The sequence below is a fragment of the Mesocricetus auratus genome, unplaced genomic scaffold (genome assembly GCF_017639785.1).
Source record: "Mesocricetus auratus isolate SY011 unplaced genomic scaffold, BCM_Maur_2.0 Super-Scaffold_100691, whole genome shotgun sequence".
NCBI lineage: Eukaryota > Metazoa > Chordata > Mammalia > Rodentia > Cricetidae > Mesocricetus > Mesocricetus auratus.
The window spans coordinates 35,313,670-35,329,480 of NW_024429267.1; the positions used below are offsets into that span (position 1 = coordinate 35,313,670).

The 15,811-nt window shown below is 36.6% G+C and overlaps 1 protein-coding gene across 1 annotated transcript in view; it reads right to left on the reverse strand.

The window, feature by feature from the left end:
* Positions 1-995: 995 nt before the first annotated feature.
* Positions 996-15,811, reverse strand: part of Slc25a36 (solute carrier family 25 member 36) — a 32,717-nt gene continuing 17,901 nt past the window's right edge. The window contains exons 5-7 of the mRNA XM_040739541.1: positions 9,499-9,565; positions 6,618-6,907; positions 996-5,995 (exon numbers count right to left, since the gene is read on the reverse strand). Of these exons, the coding sequence (XP_040595475.1) occupies positions 5,802-5,995; positions 6,618-6,907; positions 9,499-9,565 (551 nt within the window). The 3' untranslated portion in view covers positions 996-5,801. The remainder of the gene's footprint in view (positions 5,996-6,617; positions 6,908-9,498; positions 9,566-15,811) is intronic.

The window sequence follows — 15,811 nt, forward strand, 5'->3', positions numbered from 1 at the left end:
CTATTGGGCATGTGCAAACTTATGTCAACTAAATACAACCACACTGGATGATGAATAACTGAAACAAAGAAGGAAATTAAGAAAGAGTGAGTATGAAGACACAGCATGCCCAAACCCATCAAAAATACTGAAGGTGGTTCTGAGAGGGCAGTTTACAGCTATTGGTTTCCACAGAAAGAAATTAGAGACGCCTTGAAAACACAAAAATAAGCCAAACCCCAAATGAAAACAACAATATCAGGGAAGAAATTAATGAAATAGAAACAATAGAATGAAACAAAAAGCTGGTTATTTGAACAGCTAAATGGAGTTGTTAAGCTCCTAGCCAGAACAAAAGAAACAGGAATTACAAAAAAAGAGATGAAAAGGAAGTCATTACAAGAGATACTGATGAAATTTATAACATCATTAGGTCTTAAAAACTTACATTCTGCTGGGCGGTGGTAGTGGCCATGCCTTTAATCCCAGCACTTGGGAAGCGGAGGCAGAGGCAGGCGGATCTCTTGAGTTTGAGGTCAGCCTGGTCTTCAAAAAGAGTTCCAGGATAGCCTCCAAACCTACAGAGAAACTCTGTCTCGAAAAAAACAAAAACAAAAAAACCCCAAACAAACAAATAAAAAAAACTTATATTCCACTGAACTGGAAATGCTGTGAGAAATGGATGAATTTATAGATGTGTATGACCTACAAAAATAACATGAAGATGAGCAATTATGGTAGTAGTAACTTAAGGTCCAGATGGATTCACAGGTGAATTTTATCAGACCTTACAAGCATTAAAACCAGTGCTTCTTCAAATATTCCATGAGATAGAAAAGGAAGAAACATTACCAAATTCTAAAGTGCTACTATTAACTTGATACCAAACCTGAACAAAGATGTGACAACAAAAGAAAATTTCAGATCAATTTCCCTGATGAACATAGATGCAAACATTCTCAGCCAACTATCAGCAAACAGAATTCAAGAATACATTTAGATTAGAAAAGACCACATGCAATTATCAAGCTGGGTTTATTTAGTCCAGATATGCAGAGATGGCTCAATATACATATATCGATACGTGTTATCCCCTTCATGTTAAAAGTCCTAAAGACACTCAATAGAAAGAATACATCTCACCATCATCAAGGCTACACAACAAACCTGTATTTTTGTTAATATGATTTCAAAGGTGTCCATTTTCTAGTCTCTTATTCAATTGCACTAGAGGTCTTAACTTAAAACCTAGCAGCCTTTCTACACACCTGTAAGAAACATACTTAAGGAGGCAATAAAGAAAACAATTGCATCCACAACAGCACCTTGCGAAAAAATTTAACCAAGAAGATGTGCATAATGAAAATGCCTTGAGTTTTACAAGTTGCCTGCCATAGCTCTTGACCCTTAGTAAGACATGAGCACTTCCACCCTTAACATGAGACATGAACTAAATCATATCAGTATCTACTATTATTTTGTCAGTGTGTCTTCAGTGCCAAGAATACCACTAGCAGCACAAACTGTTCAACTTTATACACCAGCTACAAGCCCAAAGATCAATTTGACCTGGCCTCCGTGCCTGTGAAAAAGCGTGTTGTGCTTGCTGCTGATGGGAACTCAGGGAAAACATGACACTAGGAGCACAATTCAGTTAAAACAAGAAGTATTATTTAGTGTGTGTGCTGGAGCAAGAGTGCCACAGTGTGTGAGGAGAAGTCAGAGGACAACTTGCAGGGATTTTTTTTTTTCTTTTGCTTCCCATCATGCGACTCTCAAGGACCTAAGTAAGCCAGGAAGTCAGGCTGGGCAGCAAGTACCTTCACCTGCTCAGCCATCCTGTCTGCCTTTATCACCTATCTACTCTATCCACAAATATGCATGGGCTCACCTGGTTATTCTATGGGCCCTTTGGTTTGGAAAATACTAACTTTCCTGAAATCTACAATTATAACAAAAAGTTAATGCAAAAATGTTACAACCTAGACAGAGTGCATCAATCTAATATCTAATCAGATTCTAATTGTTCAATGCTCTATAAATTGGATGTTTTTATATGTGAAAAGCACTAGACTCAAATATCAACATACTTATCACACCACAAAAAAGTTATTTTTTTAACCAAGCCATGAAGGAGTTACATTACCTGACCTTTTGATATCCATAGATACTATCAGATCTAATGGATAGAGAGTTCACTGTATGAATAAATGAGTCTAATGCCTAACTCTACATATAGTACAATGATTTTATCTTTACCATAACAAAATATTAAGATATATACTTTAAAAACCACATTTTCAAAAGCACTTTTAATTTGTTTGATTTTAATTCAAGTACAAGTCAGCTAGTTAACATAAATACAGAAAAAATGCACATAATCTGCAGCCATGTACAAAAATGCAATAGCAACACTCATGGATGGGCAAAACTCATCAGCTCTTTTAAAAGCTGACTAAACTATGAGTGATTGGTATAATTTAGTTCACATCCACTGGGGTACATTCAGAAAGTTTAACATAACTGAGTAGAACTAGGCTTTTTAGTTTCTAAAATGGGTAGCATAGAAATCAAGGTACAGTTAAGGAGAAACAAAGTTATGGTAGAGAAGGTATGCAAGGGGCAGAAAGCACACTTTATTATATATGGTAAATTCTGTCCTATTTAAATCAGACATAGTTAGATTCTTCGGAATGTTAAAAGTCATGATCAGTGAGGAGAAATGAGTTATGTCCCTATAACACTAGCAGTTTGGACAGAGAGCATGTAAACAGAGAGGTATGAAGAAAGTCCTTAGAGAAAGGGGGCATTGATTCCTCCACCTAAGTTCTTCATATTGAAATCACTATTTTGTGGTGATTTTAAAAAGACACTTTAGTAAATGAACATTTATTCTTTTGAACACCCCAAACTGTGCTCATCCTAACAAGGTTATCACACAGCAGACATCCAGGTTTAGGAGACAAAAGGCTGGGTGGGCTACGCGACCTAACAATGCTGTCATAGCTTCAGAATTACAAGCCAGCTTGAGACCCCTCTAGTCAATCAGGCTGGTTCTAGAGTTGCATATTGAGATTTGGGAAAGGGTGAGCATGGAGAGGGCTGGGGTAGGGAGGTGTCTGTAATGCCAGCACTTAGAAGGCAGAGGCAGGAGAATCTGGAGTTCAAGGTCATTTTGAGCAACAAGAGACACTAACCATAACACAAAACAAAACACAAAGACAGAAATTTGGTAGTAGATATTCCCTGGAAATTTAAAGCACTGTATGGTATCCCATTACAGCTCAGCAATTCACCAACTAGAATATCTTAATTTCAAGCCTTTGAGACACAGCGGCAGAGTCCCTGCTGTGTGAGGTTGGCTTCCAGTAGCTATTGCTTCAGCCTGACTGAACAACTTCAATTTTCTGAAAAGACCACAACAAAAGTATACAACAAGGTCCACACAGCTCTCTAAGACATTTAAAACAATTATTAGATTGAAAACAGTTTTTAAAAACCCAATGTTCAGAGTATACACAGCTTTTTAGACATTACAATTAAGATAATCTTCAATGAAATACTTCAGAGACAAATTATATATAACACATATATGATTTTCTTTTTTGGAATTATCTGTCAATAAAGTAAACTATGGCAGACTGTACTTGGGAAAAACAAAAACAGATTCCATTGCTCCTTTCCAACCCTGCTTTCAGAGTCAATATTAAGACTTTAAACCCTTTTCCTGCAGAACACATACAGACACTATAAAAGCTGAGTACAACACACTGAGGTTAATGTTAAATTTTACTAGCAAAATAAAGAATAATACATGTTCATCCTTGAAGGACACTTATTATGGATTTGCTACAACTACACAAGCTGTTCCTTAGATGCTGGTTTTCTTGTCATTCTTCATCATTTGAGAGCTGTGTAACACAGGAGAACATGTCCTACATTCAACACAACTAAGAGTATGGATCTTCACAGAGCAAGTGGCACTGTATTAGGCAGTATCAATGGCACCTGAAGAGGCAAACACTATAGCCTGAGACCTTCTCTACAGATTGAAGATAAACCCTTAGGTGAGGATTTATTTTTGGTATGTTCCATGCAATGCAATAAATGCCAAAGCTGCAATTCCAAAGGTAACAAACTGAACTTGCCTTTGGTCTCCAAAGAGATTGGAATATTTTAATTCCAATTGAGCACCTCAAGAACATCCAGTTATTGATTACAAGGAAGGTGAGAAATTTAAGAGGGCATTAAGCTTCACTTGGTGACAGCAGAGAAAGCTTCCAATGGCATGTAGCCTTTTCAAAGTATTGTGACATTACACAGTACACAGCACACTTAAAATACTGTAAGATCTCCAAACATCTAAAAATCCAGAATAATGTTATGAATACTGCTTCTGCCTAATACATAACAATGTTAAAAACAAAACAAAAAAACCATGAGTTCTCTCCTAAGTCTATCCCCTTAAAAGGCCACAAAGTGCATTCACATAGCCATTCTGAAGAGAAAGCCCATTGCACAAAATGTAAGGTTAGGGTACACTGATGAGTACCACAGTGGAGTTTAACTGTAGAAGTTTTATATACCAGTATAGCAACATCCATTGGAAAACCTATAGTATTACAGCAAACACCTTTATAATGGCCATATATAATACAACTAAAGTATTATTAAAAGGTGTCTCTGACTCAATAGCAAAATTTAAAAACTATATCCTGTTAACACACAGAACTAAAATTAGCCTGACTTTATGATAAAGCATTCAGGATCTAGGACAGAATAAAATTTGTCCAATGCAGCACACTCATTGACAGACTCTTTGCCAACTAAAACTTGCTGTATCACACAGCTGAGGACCTCTTTTTGTAACGTTCATGTTGTCCTAAATATTTGTATCACTTCAAGAGACCTATAAAGGGCAAAAGTGAAAAATTACCATTTTCTCTACCAACCAAGAATAATCTATACTGACAAGGAAGTAATTTAAAGGCTAAAATTCTTAATGTGGAAAATAAGTAAAATAGACTCAAATGTTAACTTTTCTCCTTTTAAAGTAAATAACATGTGGGTACGAGAATGTGATAACACATTACAGATCTATCCATGCGTTGTGCAATTGGAGAAACCATGGTGATATATTCTAAGTCACTGAGTCAGTATTCACTAGCTTATTTTATTGTACCAACACTAACCACATGCATTTAATATTAATTTGAAGCCCACATTATAATAAATGTTAGCTGTCACCAAAACATTTTAACGCTGCAAATGCATATGATATTTAGGTACTATTTCACTGGTTGTCAAAATACAGTGACTACTGAGGCCAAATAACTTAAAACCAGGCAGGACCCTCTCAGGGAAATGGTATTAAGGATCTACCTACCATTATTTTACAGTATTGCAGAAGATATCAAATTAGATATTTGTAATGGTCAGTACTATCTTTGGATAACTACTTGGAGATGACTTTTTAAGACTGAAAGAATGCTCATGGAAATAACACTATATTCTGAACATCCAAAAACCCAAAAACAAAACAAAACAAAAAAAATACATAGCTGGTGAACAATGGTAGAGAAAATGGCAATTTTGAGAAAGCAATACTTTTCAAAGCATTCTCTTAGAGGTGGCCCAGGGTTTCTTTACCAAAAGCCTAATGTAGTGTGGCACTTTACTTCCTACAACCAAACTTCCAACTCAGGCATAGAGCAGTTATATGTTTCCAAACTACTGTCTTCTGTCCACCAGGCTGGCTTCAAGGTTCCATGGTCCACCGTGATCTTTTGGTCTTCCGCTCTGTAGCGTGGCAGCCCAGGCTGCTATCCGTTGAGTAGGTAGACCACCAATTCATAGGTGGCCATCATAATGGCTGTATTTGGAATCTGTCTCACCAGATGAGTTGTTAGACCACGGTAAAGAGACCCATAACCTTCTTCTTTAACAATCAGAGACAGTGTCTGAAAAAAAGATCTGTATTTTGTTCCTTCTTCACGTAGTCTTGTTCTTACAACTTCTGTTTAGGAAAAAAGAAAAATCACTTTATTGAAACATTACTCTTATCTTTCTCCTCTCCTAACTCTAAACACACACCTGATCTGTCACTCTACAAATGCAGGACAGTGGTTCAATGTATAGTTTACTGAACCAGTCAGACTACATAAACACCAAAGTAATACAGCCTAGATAATATCTGTTGAACGCTGGTTGGTGGCCCATGCCTTTAATCTCAGCACTTGGGAGGCAGAGGCAGGCAGATCTCTGTGAGTTCCAGGCCAGCCTGGTCTACGGAGTGAGCTCCAGGACAGCCTCCAAAACAAGACAGTGAAACCCTGTCTCAAAAAACCAAATCCCCTCCCTCCAAAAAAAGTATCTGTTGAACAGATGAAAGGGCATATATACAAATGATGAATAAATAATATCCATAAATATAGTAAAGATGAACACGGAGTTTTTTTGGTAGGCATGCTTCATGTGCCAACATAAAACTGCTTGGATCCTTGCCATTTGAAGCCTTTTTTATGATGTACCCATGGGCAAATTAAATTTTTACATTTCTTCTTGCTTCTGGTTTCAAAATGATGACATATGCAACACCGTTAAGGACATGCGCTTCTATTGCCCAGCTGCTCTCTTACCATGCGGGTATGCTATGGTTGTGGCACAGGTTTTTGAGGTGGCAGCAGCTAGCATCATTCTCACGAAATCTGAGGCTTCTTTCACAGACTCTTCATCACTTTCCATCATAGAGGCAGTCTTACATTCTAGTAGCTTTTGCTTTATACTTTCATAAATAACAAAATGGATAACTGTCTCTGATATGCCGGCATAGGAGGCAGACATGCCCCTATAAAATCCTCTTAGTCCATCTGTCTGATACACTCTACGAATACATTCAAAAGCACCCATTTGCTTTTCCCCACGATTCCTGAAAGGAAAAAAGGGAAAATGTTACTGACATTAAGTACTGGAATTTTTTTTTTATCAAAGTTAACTGTATGTATGTATGTATGTATGTATGTATGTATGTATGTATGTTAATTCATTAAGAATTTCAAAGTATGCATTTATTAGGTTTCCCATCTGGATATCATGTAATTATCTCATTACATACTACACAGACTCTTCAGCCTCCCGTGTTCCTCAATGGGATTCAGGTGGGAGAACTTCATGCTCAGGTGCTGACTCAAAGTATCAAAACCCAAACCCTTATACTATGACCATTCAATTATAATCATGCTCAATTTTCTTTGCATTTAGTAGCACAAAAACAATGAGGGCCGGGCATGGTGGTATACCCCTTTAATTCCAACACTCTGAGAGGCAGAGGCTGGTGGATCTTTGAGTTCTAGGTCAGCCTCCTTTACATACTGAGTTTCAGGCCAGCCAAAGCTATGTAATACAGACTCTGTCACAAAAATCCAAAACAAAAAACCCAAACAGCCATGAATAAAAACAAATCAACAACCCAGGGAGCTATGAATTATGACACTGCATATTTGTATGCAGTATGACTGAGCTGCTTTCAATTTCATCCAGGTCTACCTGAAAAGTTACCAGATAGATGCAAGCCAGACAACCTATGTAGTGTACTCATTCATAAGTGGACACCAGACATAAGGCAAAAGATACCCAGCCTATAATCCACAACCCCAGAGGAGCTGGAACCCTCTTCCAGAAACAGCAGGAAGCAGATGCAGAAATCCACAACTAACCATTGGGCAGAAGTTCTGGAGTACAATTGAAGTGAGGGAGAAGTGATAATATGAACAAAGGAGTCAAGACCATGATGGGGGAACCCACAGAATCAGCTGACCTGACCTATTGAAAGATTAATGGCTCCAGTCTGACAAATGGAGAACCTGCACAAGATCGAATTAGATTCCCTTGATATAGATAACAATGGTGCGGGACTGGTGCAATATGAGGTCACTGGCAGTGGGTCTAAGATCTAACTCTAACACACAAACTGACTTAGTGGAGCCCATTCTATATGGAGGATAACTTGCTCAGTCTAGCACAGGGGTGTGGTGGGTGGGGAGGGGCCTTGGTCCTGCCTCAATGAGATGATAGGACAGATTTAGCAGACTTCCTAGGGGAGGCCTTACCCTCTCCAAAGAGCAGATGGGAGGTAGGATGTGAGGGAAGTGGGGAGAGTAGGAGAGGAGGGAGGGGGAAGTGGAATTGGAATGTAAAAAATAAGCTAATAAATAATATATTGAAAAAAGTTTCAACCAGATTTTACTCAGCTGTGGACCTTGTGTGCAGCAATATTGACTGGCTAGACAAGATGAACCTACTGGTGCAATATTGACAAGTCTGTTTTAGGGGATAGCCAACTGCTTTCTGATTGGATGTGAGGCTTCTTCCATAGGAAAGACTCACATTTAGTTCTGAAAACTGATGAAAACCCCATTGCTAAGTGGGGAAGCTACTGGTGTTTTGCTAAATTGACATAATATGCCTGTCAAATTGCCTTCTAAATAATTCTGTTCATGTTCACAGACAGATGGTGACATCAGTTTCTTTTTGTAAGGTGAGCAGTGACTCCAGTACCAAGAATAAATGACTGCTGAATGCTCAGCTATAAATGGGACATAACCCCCTCCAAGACTCAGCAAACACAGCCAGAAGGAGGGGTGGACAGAATGTAAGAACAAGAGGAAAGAGAAAGTGGAGAATGCTGATATCCAGTCATGATCCGCCTACAGTTATGTCAGTTGTGATGACCTGCACAGGATGTCCCCAAGACTGGGCTATAGTCAATCAACACTGTTGGGGAAAGAAAGGGGATTCAGGGGATACCACTATTCCCTGAAGATTTAGATGCAGTTAAAGGTTGATGGGCAAGAATTTTAAGGGGCCCAGTTTCCTGTAAATAAATTCTTACCCATGGCTCCTGTAAATAATCCTAAAGAAGCTCACAGTCCCATACACAAAAAGACAAAAGCAGAAGGGGACTAGCTGACAAGTAGGGGTCACTGAGAATGGGGTAGCAGAGTGATGTGTGTGACTATGATAGAAATGTACCGGGGGCTGGAGAGATGGCTCAGAGGTTAAGAGCACGGACTGCTCTACCAGAGGTCCTGAGTCCAATTCCCAGTAACCATATGGTGGCTCACAACCATCTATAATTCAATCTGGTGCCCTCTTCTGGCATGTATATGTAATAAATAACTAAATCTTAAAAAAAAAAAAGAAAGAAATGCACCATGTACACGTGTGGAAATGTCACGATGCCATTCCATTTTCATGTATAAACAGGTTAAAATGAGGTAAGGCAAGTTGGCATTACTGATACAAATCTATATTTAAAAACTGGCTAAATCTATGTTAGCTTATTTTATTTTCAGGAATAAATACACATTAAGCTATGTTGACTCACCTGTGAGTATAACACTTGGGAAGCTGAGGCAAGAAGATTGCCACACATCTGAGTGCAGCCTCTGATCCTGCTGGGCTACGCTAAGACCCTGCCTCCAAACCAAACCAAGCCAAGCCAAAACGATAAAAACATACCTTGCATCAAGCTGTAACCGGGTCTTTATAAGCCAAATGGGGTTTGTTGCAGTGATTGCAGTAAAACCTAAACAAATATATTTAAAATGAATGTCAGTAGAAAGGAACCACACTCTTCACACTAAGGATCTTTACATTGTATGAATTTACAGTAATGATAATGTCTACAAATGTTTAAACTATTAACTGAAGTAAGCTTTACACTTCGAACACCAGTTCATCTACAACAATTCTCAAGTCTGACCTCCCTAGAAGAGTCTCTCAGGAGCAGTCTTATCTCACCTCAAGTGTTGTCCTAACTTACATAAAACAGAGTGCTCTCTACTCTGTAAGCCGAGCTAGCAAATAGAAATTTGTGTATTCAAGAGCTAAAAAGCATGCATTCTAAAACAGCTGTCTGGAGGTAAGTCACATCACCTGCCACACTACATTCAAATGGCACTACTTACTAATATTTAGGTCTGTGGACCAGAAAAGATTTGTAAAGTAAGTATTATCACAGAGCTAAGGTTTCTGTTAGGGTTATAGGTGGGGTCTACTTGTTATCCAATTAAACAATAAAAACTTAAAAGTCCAAAAAGCCAAAAATGGAAATTTCCCTCTGGCTCTTACAAATAGGGAAGAAAGTCAGTAGGGGCGGAAGGCAGCTCTCCTCCACTAACGTTCCAGTATCATCTGGTGACTACTACTGCAAAGCAGCAGTCTGCTGTGGCTCAGTTTCAGACAGTAAATGAGGCTATCTAGAGCAGTGTGTTTCTGGGACCATGCATTATCCTTACTTGGTGTCATCCTACTTTTAGAAAAACAACATAGAAAATGCAATCTTAATGTCAGGAATTTATGAAGATGTTTCATCTATACAAACAGGGCATTTATTTCGCTTTTACATTTAAGATCAATAATACAAACTTTACAGAATTACATTTACTCAACTGGCCTTTAAATTCACTGAAAACTCACACAGAGGAAATAAGGAACTTAGTTATTTTAATACCTTCCATTAAATGCTATCAAGTCAAGTGGTTTGTTTTTAGAAAGATATACTATACTTATTACATTTAATGTGGTCAAAAATGCTGTGATATATTTAATACTACTTTAAAAGCTAGTAGAATCAATCATAAACTTTCCTTGGCTTTTGGAGCTGCTACATAAGTGAAATAACTTTACCCAACTGTTTACAAAGCCAAATCTGGTTTCATAAAGCTCTTTTCCCTTCTGTGATATCACTTACTCAAATGTTACTTGTTTTATTCCCTGTCTAACACTGTAGAAATAGCCACATGTCACATAAAGGGGTGTCCCAATTAAACTTATTTAACAAATGAAGTCTGGTTTATTAACTTTATAATTTTGTGACTAGTACAGTTTTTGCTTTTCTTAAGCACTTTTAATACTACATACATAAAAAGGAATGAGACCAATAACATTGACAGCATTAGCTGGTCATAATATAATTTAAAATGTGGAGCAGATCGTCAAGAAACACCTTTTTTAAATGAGGGGTTCTTCTTATGATTATATTCTTGGTGAAAGAAAGATGACTCTCAGACTTGTTTAAATGTTTGTCTTACATGTTAAGTCTGAGAATGAACTTACACTGTTATTTTCTTCCTTTGAACTACATTTTTCTAACTGAGAAGTTAAAATTATGTATTATCAGAAATCAACACACGTCAAAACACTAAGTGACTCCTTGTTGCTGGGCACTGAAATAAGGGTCTCATAGCTGCTAGGCAAGTGATCTAACTACAAAGCCACATCCCCAACCCTGACTCTTACTAGACAAGAATTGTATCTCCTAAATATTTATGGCAGTTAGGGGTTTCACAGAAAGATGAAGAGTTTCTAAGTGAAATAATGGGGAGCAGCATAAATCCACAATTATCCATTATTCACAATAATTTAAATAATTCCTAGGAAAAATAACTTGTCTTCTTATGAAAATTTAGGAGGCATAAGGGAGAAATCCTTAAGCTAAGAATAAAGCTATCCAATTGCCGTTAAAAATTTTCATTCAACTTTTCTGAAAAGATTATCATCAATTTTAAGTTTAAAATAAAACTTTTAGTTCAAGTTTCTGTCCTTATTCTAAGTCACAAAAATTCTTCACTTTAGGATAGAAACAGTGCATGTAAAAATATTTTAAAATTTTACTCAGAATACAGAACTTTTAAGACTCAAATGGTAACTTTGAAACTTCTCGTAAACAAACGAGGTCAGAAAGCAAACAGCAGCTATTTCTCACTTAACTAAAATTCATTTCCAGATACAGTATGTACCAGGCCAACATGAAGATTTAGGTAAGTGAGAGAATGTTATTTTGTACTTGGTATTGCTGGAAGCTATGCTTACTGTGGATGTTCTGGCTTAACTTTTCTAGGAAATGGCACCAGTTTTCAGTACAGACAACCAGCCAATCAGCAAACTACTACTGGTTTGGATAAACAATCTATCTAGGTATCAGCTACTGGTTTTTAGCTGTTGGTCCTTTTAAAAAATTGCTAACTGGTTCTTGAGTTTCACAGTAATACTTTCTCTTAAACCAAAATTACTTGAAATAGCGAATAGACATTATTAGACTAATTAAATCTGAAAAATATAATCTATTAACCCAAGAAATGAAACAAATGGAATAAAACCAAATTTTACTATTAACAAAATTATGTGGTAAGGCAGTTTGTGGTCGGCCACAACTAAACATGTCTTCTTCCTACATTTACGACAAACACACACAGATACTGGGCATGGTTGGTCAAGGGGTTTAGCAATTACCTATCACTTTTTGGCATTTTTAGTTTTGTTACATTTTGATAAAAGACTAATGTATTCAGAACACCCAATAAAACACGAAAACCAACTGAAGAGTATAATGTTGAAGTCACTTCTAGACTAAGAAATCTATATTGTTCCAGAATCAGCTAAGGCAAAGTGCCAATACAGGCATTTAGTTAGTAGTGTCAGTGTTTTACAAATACAAATCTAAGTTATGAATCAAATAAACTTCACTTGATAATATGTCAATTAAAAACCAACAAATCCCACCTACAGAAACTGCTAAAATTGAGTGGTGTCTGTAGTATTATATTTCAGAATTTATTTCAATTTAATTCTGAAAGTACAATGCATATACAGCCTAAGAGAAAAGTATCAAAACTATTTTTAAAATTTAAAACTATACTAAAACAGCTAAGATCTCATTCACTATAGCCTGCACTTCTTAGAAAGTAGAGACACCAGTCTTTTCAAAGAACGGCAGTAATCAAGTAATTCAAGTATCAATAGACTGGAGTGGAAAAGCACTGTATCTACTACTATGTAACAGATGTAGGACAGCATATTACCAACTACAGCTCTCTCTAATGTATTAATGTACACTGTTGTCATTCTGTGGAGGTCAAGGCTATTATGGCCAAGCTGAAGACCCCAGGCTTACATGGTAACTGAAAGTACCCTATGCTTCCTTCTAGAAGGATAACAAAGGGACCAGAGCTAAATCTTTATGAAATACTCAGCAATGCACACAAATCCATGTCCCACCTTCTACTTATTCCACAGCTATTAAAATCCCAGGGTGTGTTTCTTATACTAGAGGCTGCAAGAGATGCTCAGATCAGTACTCACGAGGTTTAAGTTAGTCCATATTTCTACAGGAAGTGACCTGCGGATGGGGAGCATGAGATGACACGATCTCACTCTTTTCTCGGGAGAAATGTACAGTAAATGCCTAAAATAGACACAGGCTTTTCTGTATCATAACAACAAGCAGTGACCTCATCAGATACACGTGTACAAACTGAATCCCACTGGAAGGATTTAAGAAATATTTACTGTGAGATCTTTTTTTTTTTGAAATTTTTAAGTTAGAAGAATATCAGAATGGGCCTTGTGTTTTATTATAAAATGCATAGAGTACTGACAATCCCACCATCTTCAGCAGATTCAGAGTCCAAATACTTACCCAAAAAGATGATCAACTTTGTCTTAGAGAAAAAATGCTAACCTTGTCAAGGGGCAATCTAATAAAAGTTTAGAAGGGATTCTACATTCCATTTCCTACCACTGTTATCTACCATGAAAAGAGCTGCAAATACTTTTATTTGTTCTTTAATAAAAAGATTATCTAGTGATTTAAAACCAACCAAACAAACAGAAATAAGAGCCCCAAGAGAATATTAAAGTCTGGAACTTTGTATAACTAATAAAGAACACAGTGCTATCAAAAGTACCTGTCACCTTTTGACTCTAGCAGTAATATTGCACATCCATACTTATGGAATATTTTGGATTATTTTGTATTAATTCTTGTGTTCTAAAAAACAGAAAACAGGAAAAATGTTCACAAACAAGCATACAAAGCAGTTGTCCAACCATGCACTTGGCTGAATACTGTAAGGAAAACTTTATAGTTAAGGAGGAAAAAAAACACCTAACCTCACATTTAAATAATGAAATTAAAATCATAGAAAAAAATACCTTGAAAAAAATGTGTTCTTGAAAACAAAAAATCAAAAAATTGTATTCTGTAAGTATATACTACTCACTAGATATATACTGACAACATTAAATGTTATATTTATTGACAAGTTAGAAATTTCACACTAACCATGGATACACAGGAAAAATAGAAATTGATTTCCTTTATACTTATGTCACAAATAAAAAATAAGTGTCAGGTAACTTTTTAAAAATTGGTTATTACTGTAAATAAAGAAGAAACTTAAATAGATTTTGGCAGAATAACAGGTGTCATGGTATTTCAGAAGTCTACTCAAGATTACCTCAACAAAACAGACACAAAACAGAACCTCAATAGCGCCAGTAAATGGTGTCAAAAGTCATGTGTAAGGGGGAAAGGGATAGGTAAAACACAAAACCAATCAGGATTACTTGGATTAAATAGCTTTGTAACCAGAAAATGTTTCAGTAAACAAAAACATACATTTTAGGTGTGGTCACTTAAAACACTGCAAAACCCGACTCTCTTTATTTGCATTTTTAACTAAGTTTAATGTTTAAATTACATGTTTCAGTAGATTCAGACAACCCGCAAAATGAAGCAGAAGAGAAGCTGTGTGTGCTGACTGGTGCGGGAATCCCCAGGCAATAATGGCTAACTGCTTCTTTTAATGTATTTTTGCTACTAAGGTGACAAGGTTAGCATTTTTTAATTCAATTAAAATCTTTTTCACAGAACTTATCTTTAAGTACTTTATACCTCTAAATTCTTTGATGTTAAAAAATACACCCTGAAGAAAATCCAGAGCAATCTGGTGCAGATTATTTTAATAATAAAGGGGTCAAAAAGCTACCTTAATCTGTACTGGACCATTCTGTTTCACCAGCCATGTAGCTACAGACAAAAACCTGCAAAGCTAGATGTTAATGCTAACAAACAGTGCAAGGAAATGCTGAAGGCATAATTTTCAGGACAATGTAACTGCAAACAAATGAAAAAATATTTTCAAATTACACAGTAAGTGTCTGAATATGCATGCTTATCAATTTACTTCAAAACTGAAGAAATTCAAGTTTGGGAAATAGCATTAATGAAGATGTTACACATTTGAGTAAAGTATTTTAAAGACATTTTACTGACTTACTTTGCAACGTGATACAAAAATAACAATTTTGGTAAGCTGTCCTAATAAAATAAGATGTTCTGGTAAGAATTTAGATACTTTGAACCTCTAAATGTGCAATATTGAGTCCATAATAAACACTGTTAACACTGAAATGATTGATTATCTAATCTTTTGATTTCCATTTTTTAAAGTAACATTAACATTTCCTTTCAATTTCCTGGACAAAGAAGCCCCCTCCCCCAACCCCACAAATGCTGAAAATCTAGAACTATATCACTAACCTAATGCAATGGTTACTGGGTTTATAACAAATTGGCCCAACTTTCACCTATACCTAGTCAAACCCATGAGAGGAAAACATGCACAAATAGTACAATTAAAAAATTCTAGTTTGGGTTGGGCGTTGGTGGCGCACTCCTTTAATTTCAGCACTTGGGAGGCAGAGGCAGGTGGATCTCTGAGTTCAGGGCCAGCCTGGTATACAAAGTGAGTTCCAGGACAGGCTCCAAAGCAATACAGAGAAACCCTATCTAGGAAAAAGAAAAAATCTAGTTTGTAACTAGGTAATACTATTACACTAAGAACTAATCTCAAAACCCGATCTATCCAGATCAATCCTGTTATTCCAATGATAAGGTCACAAAAACTTCCAGAAACCAACATTTCCAGACTGGCAAATGATACACTGGCCCTTCCAGCTTCAAAATGTCAATCAATTAGTCATCAAT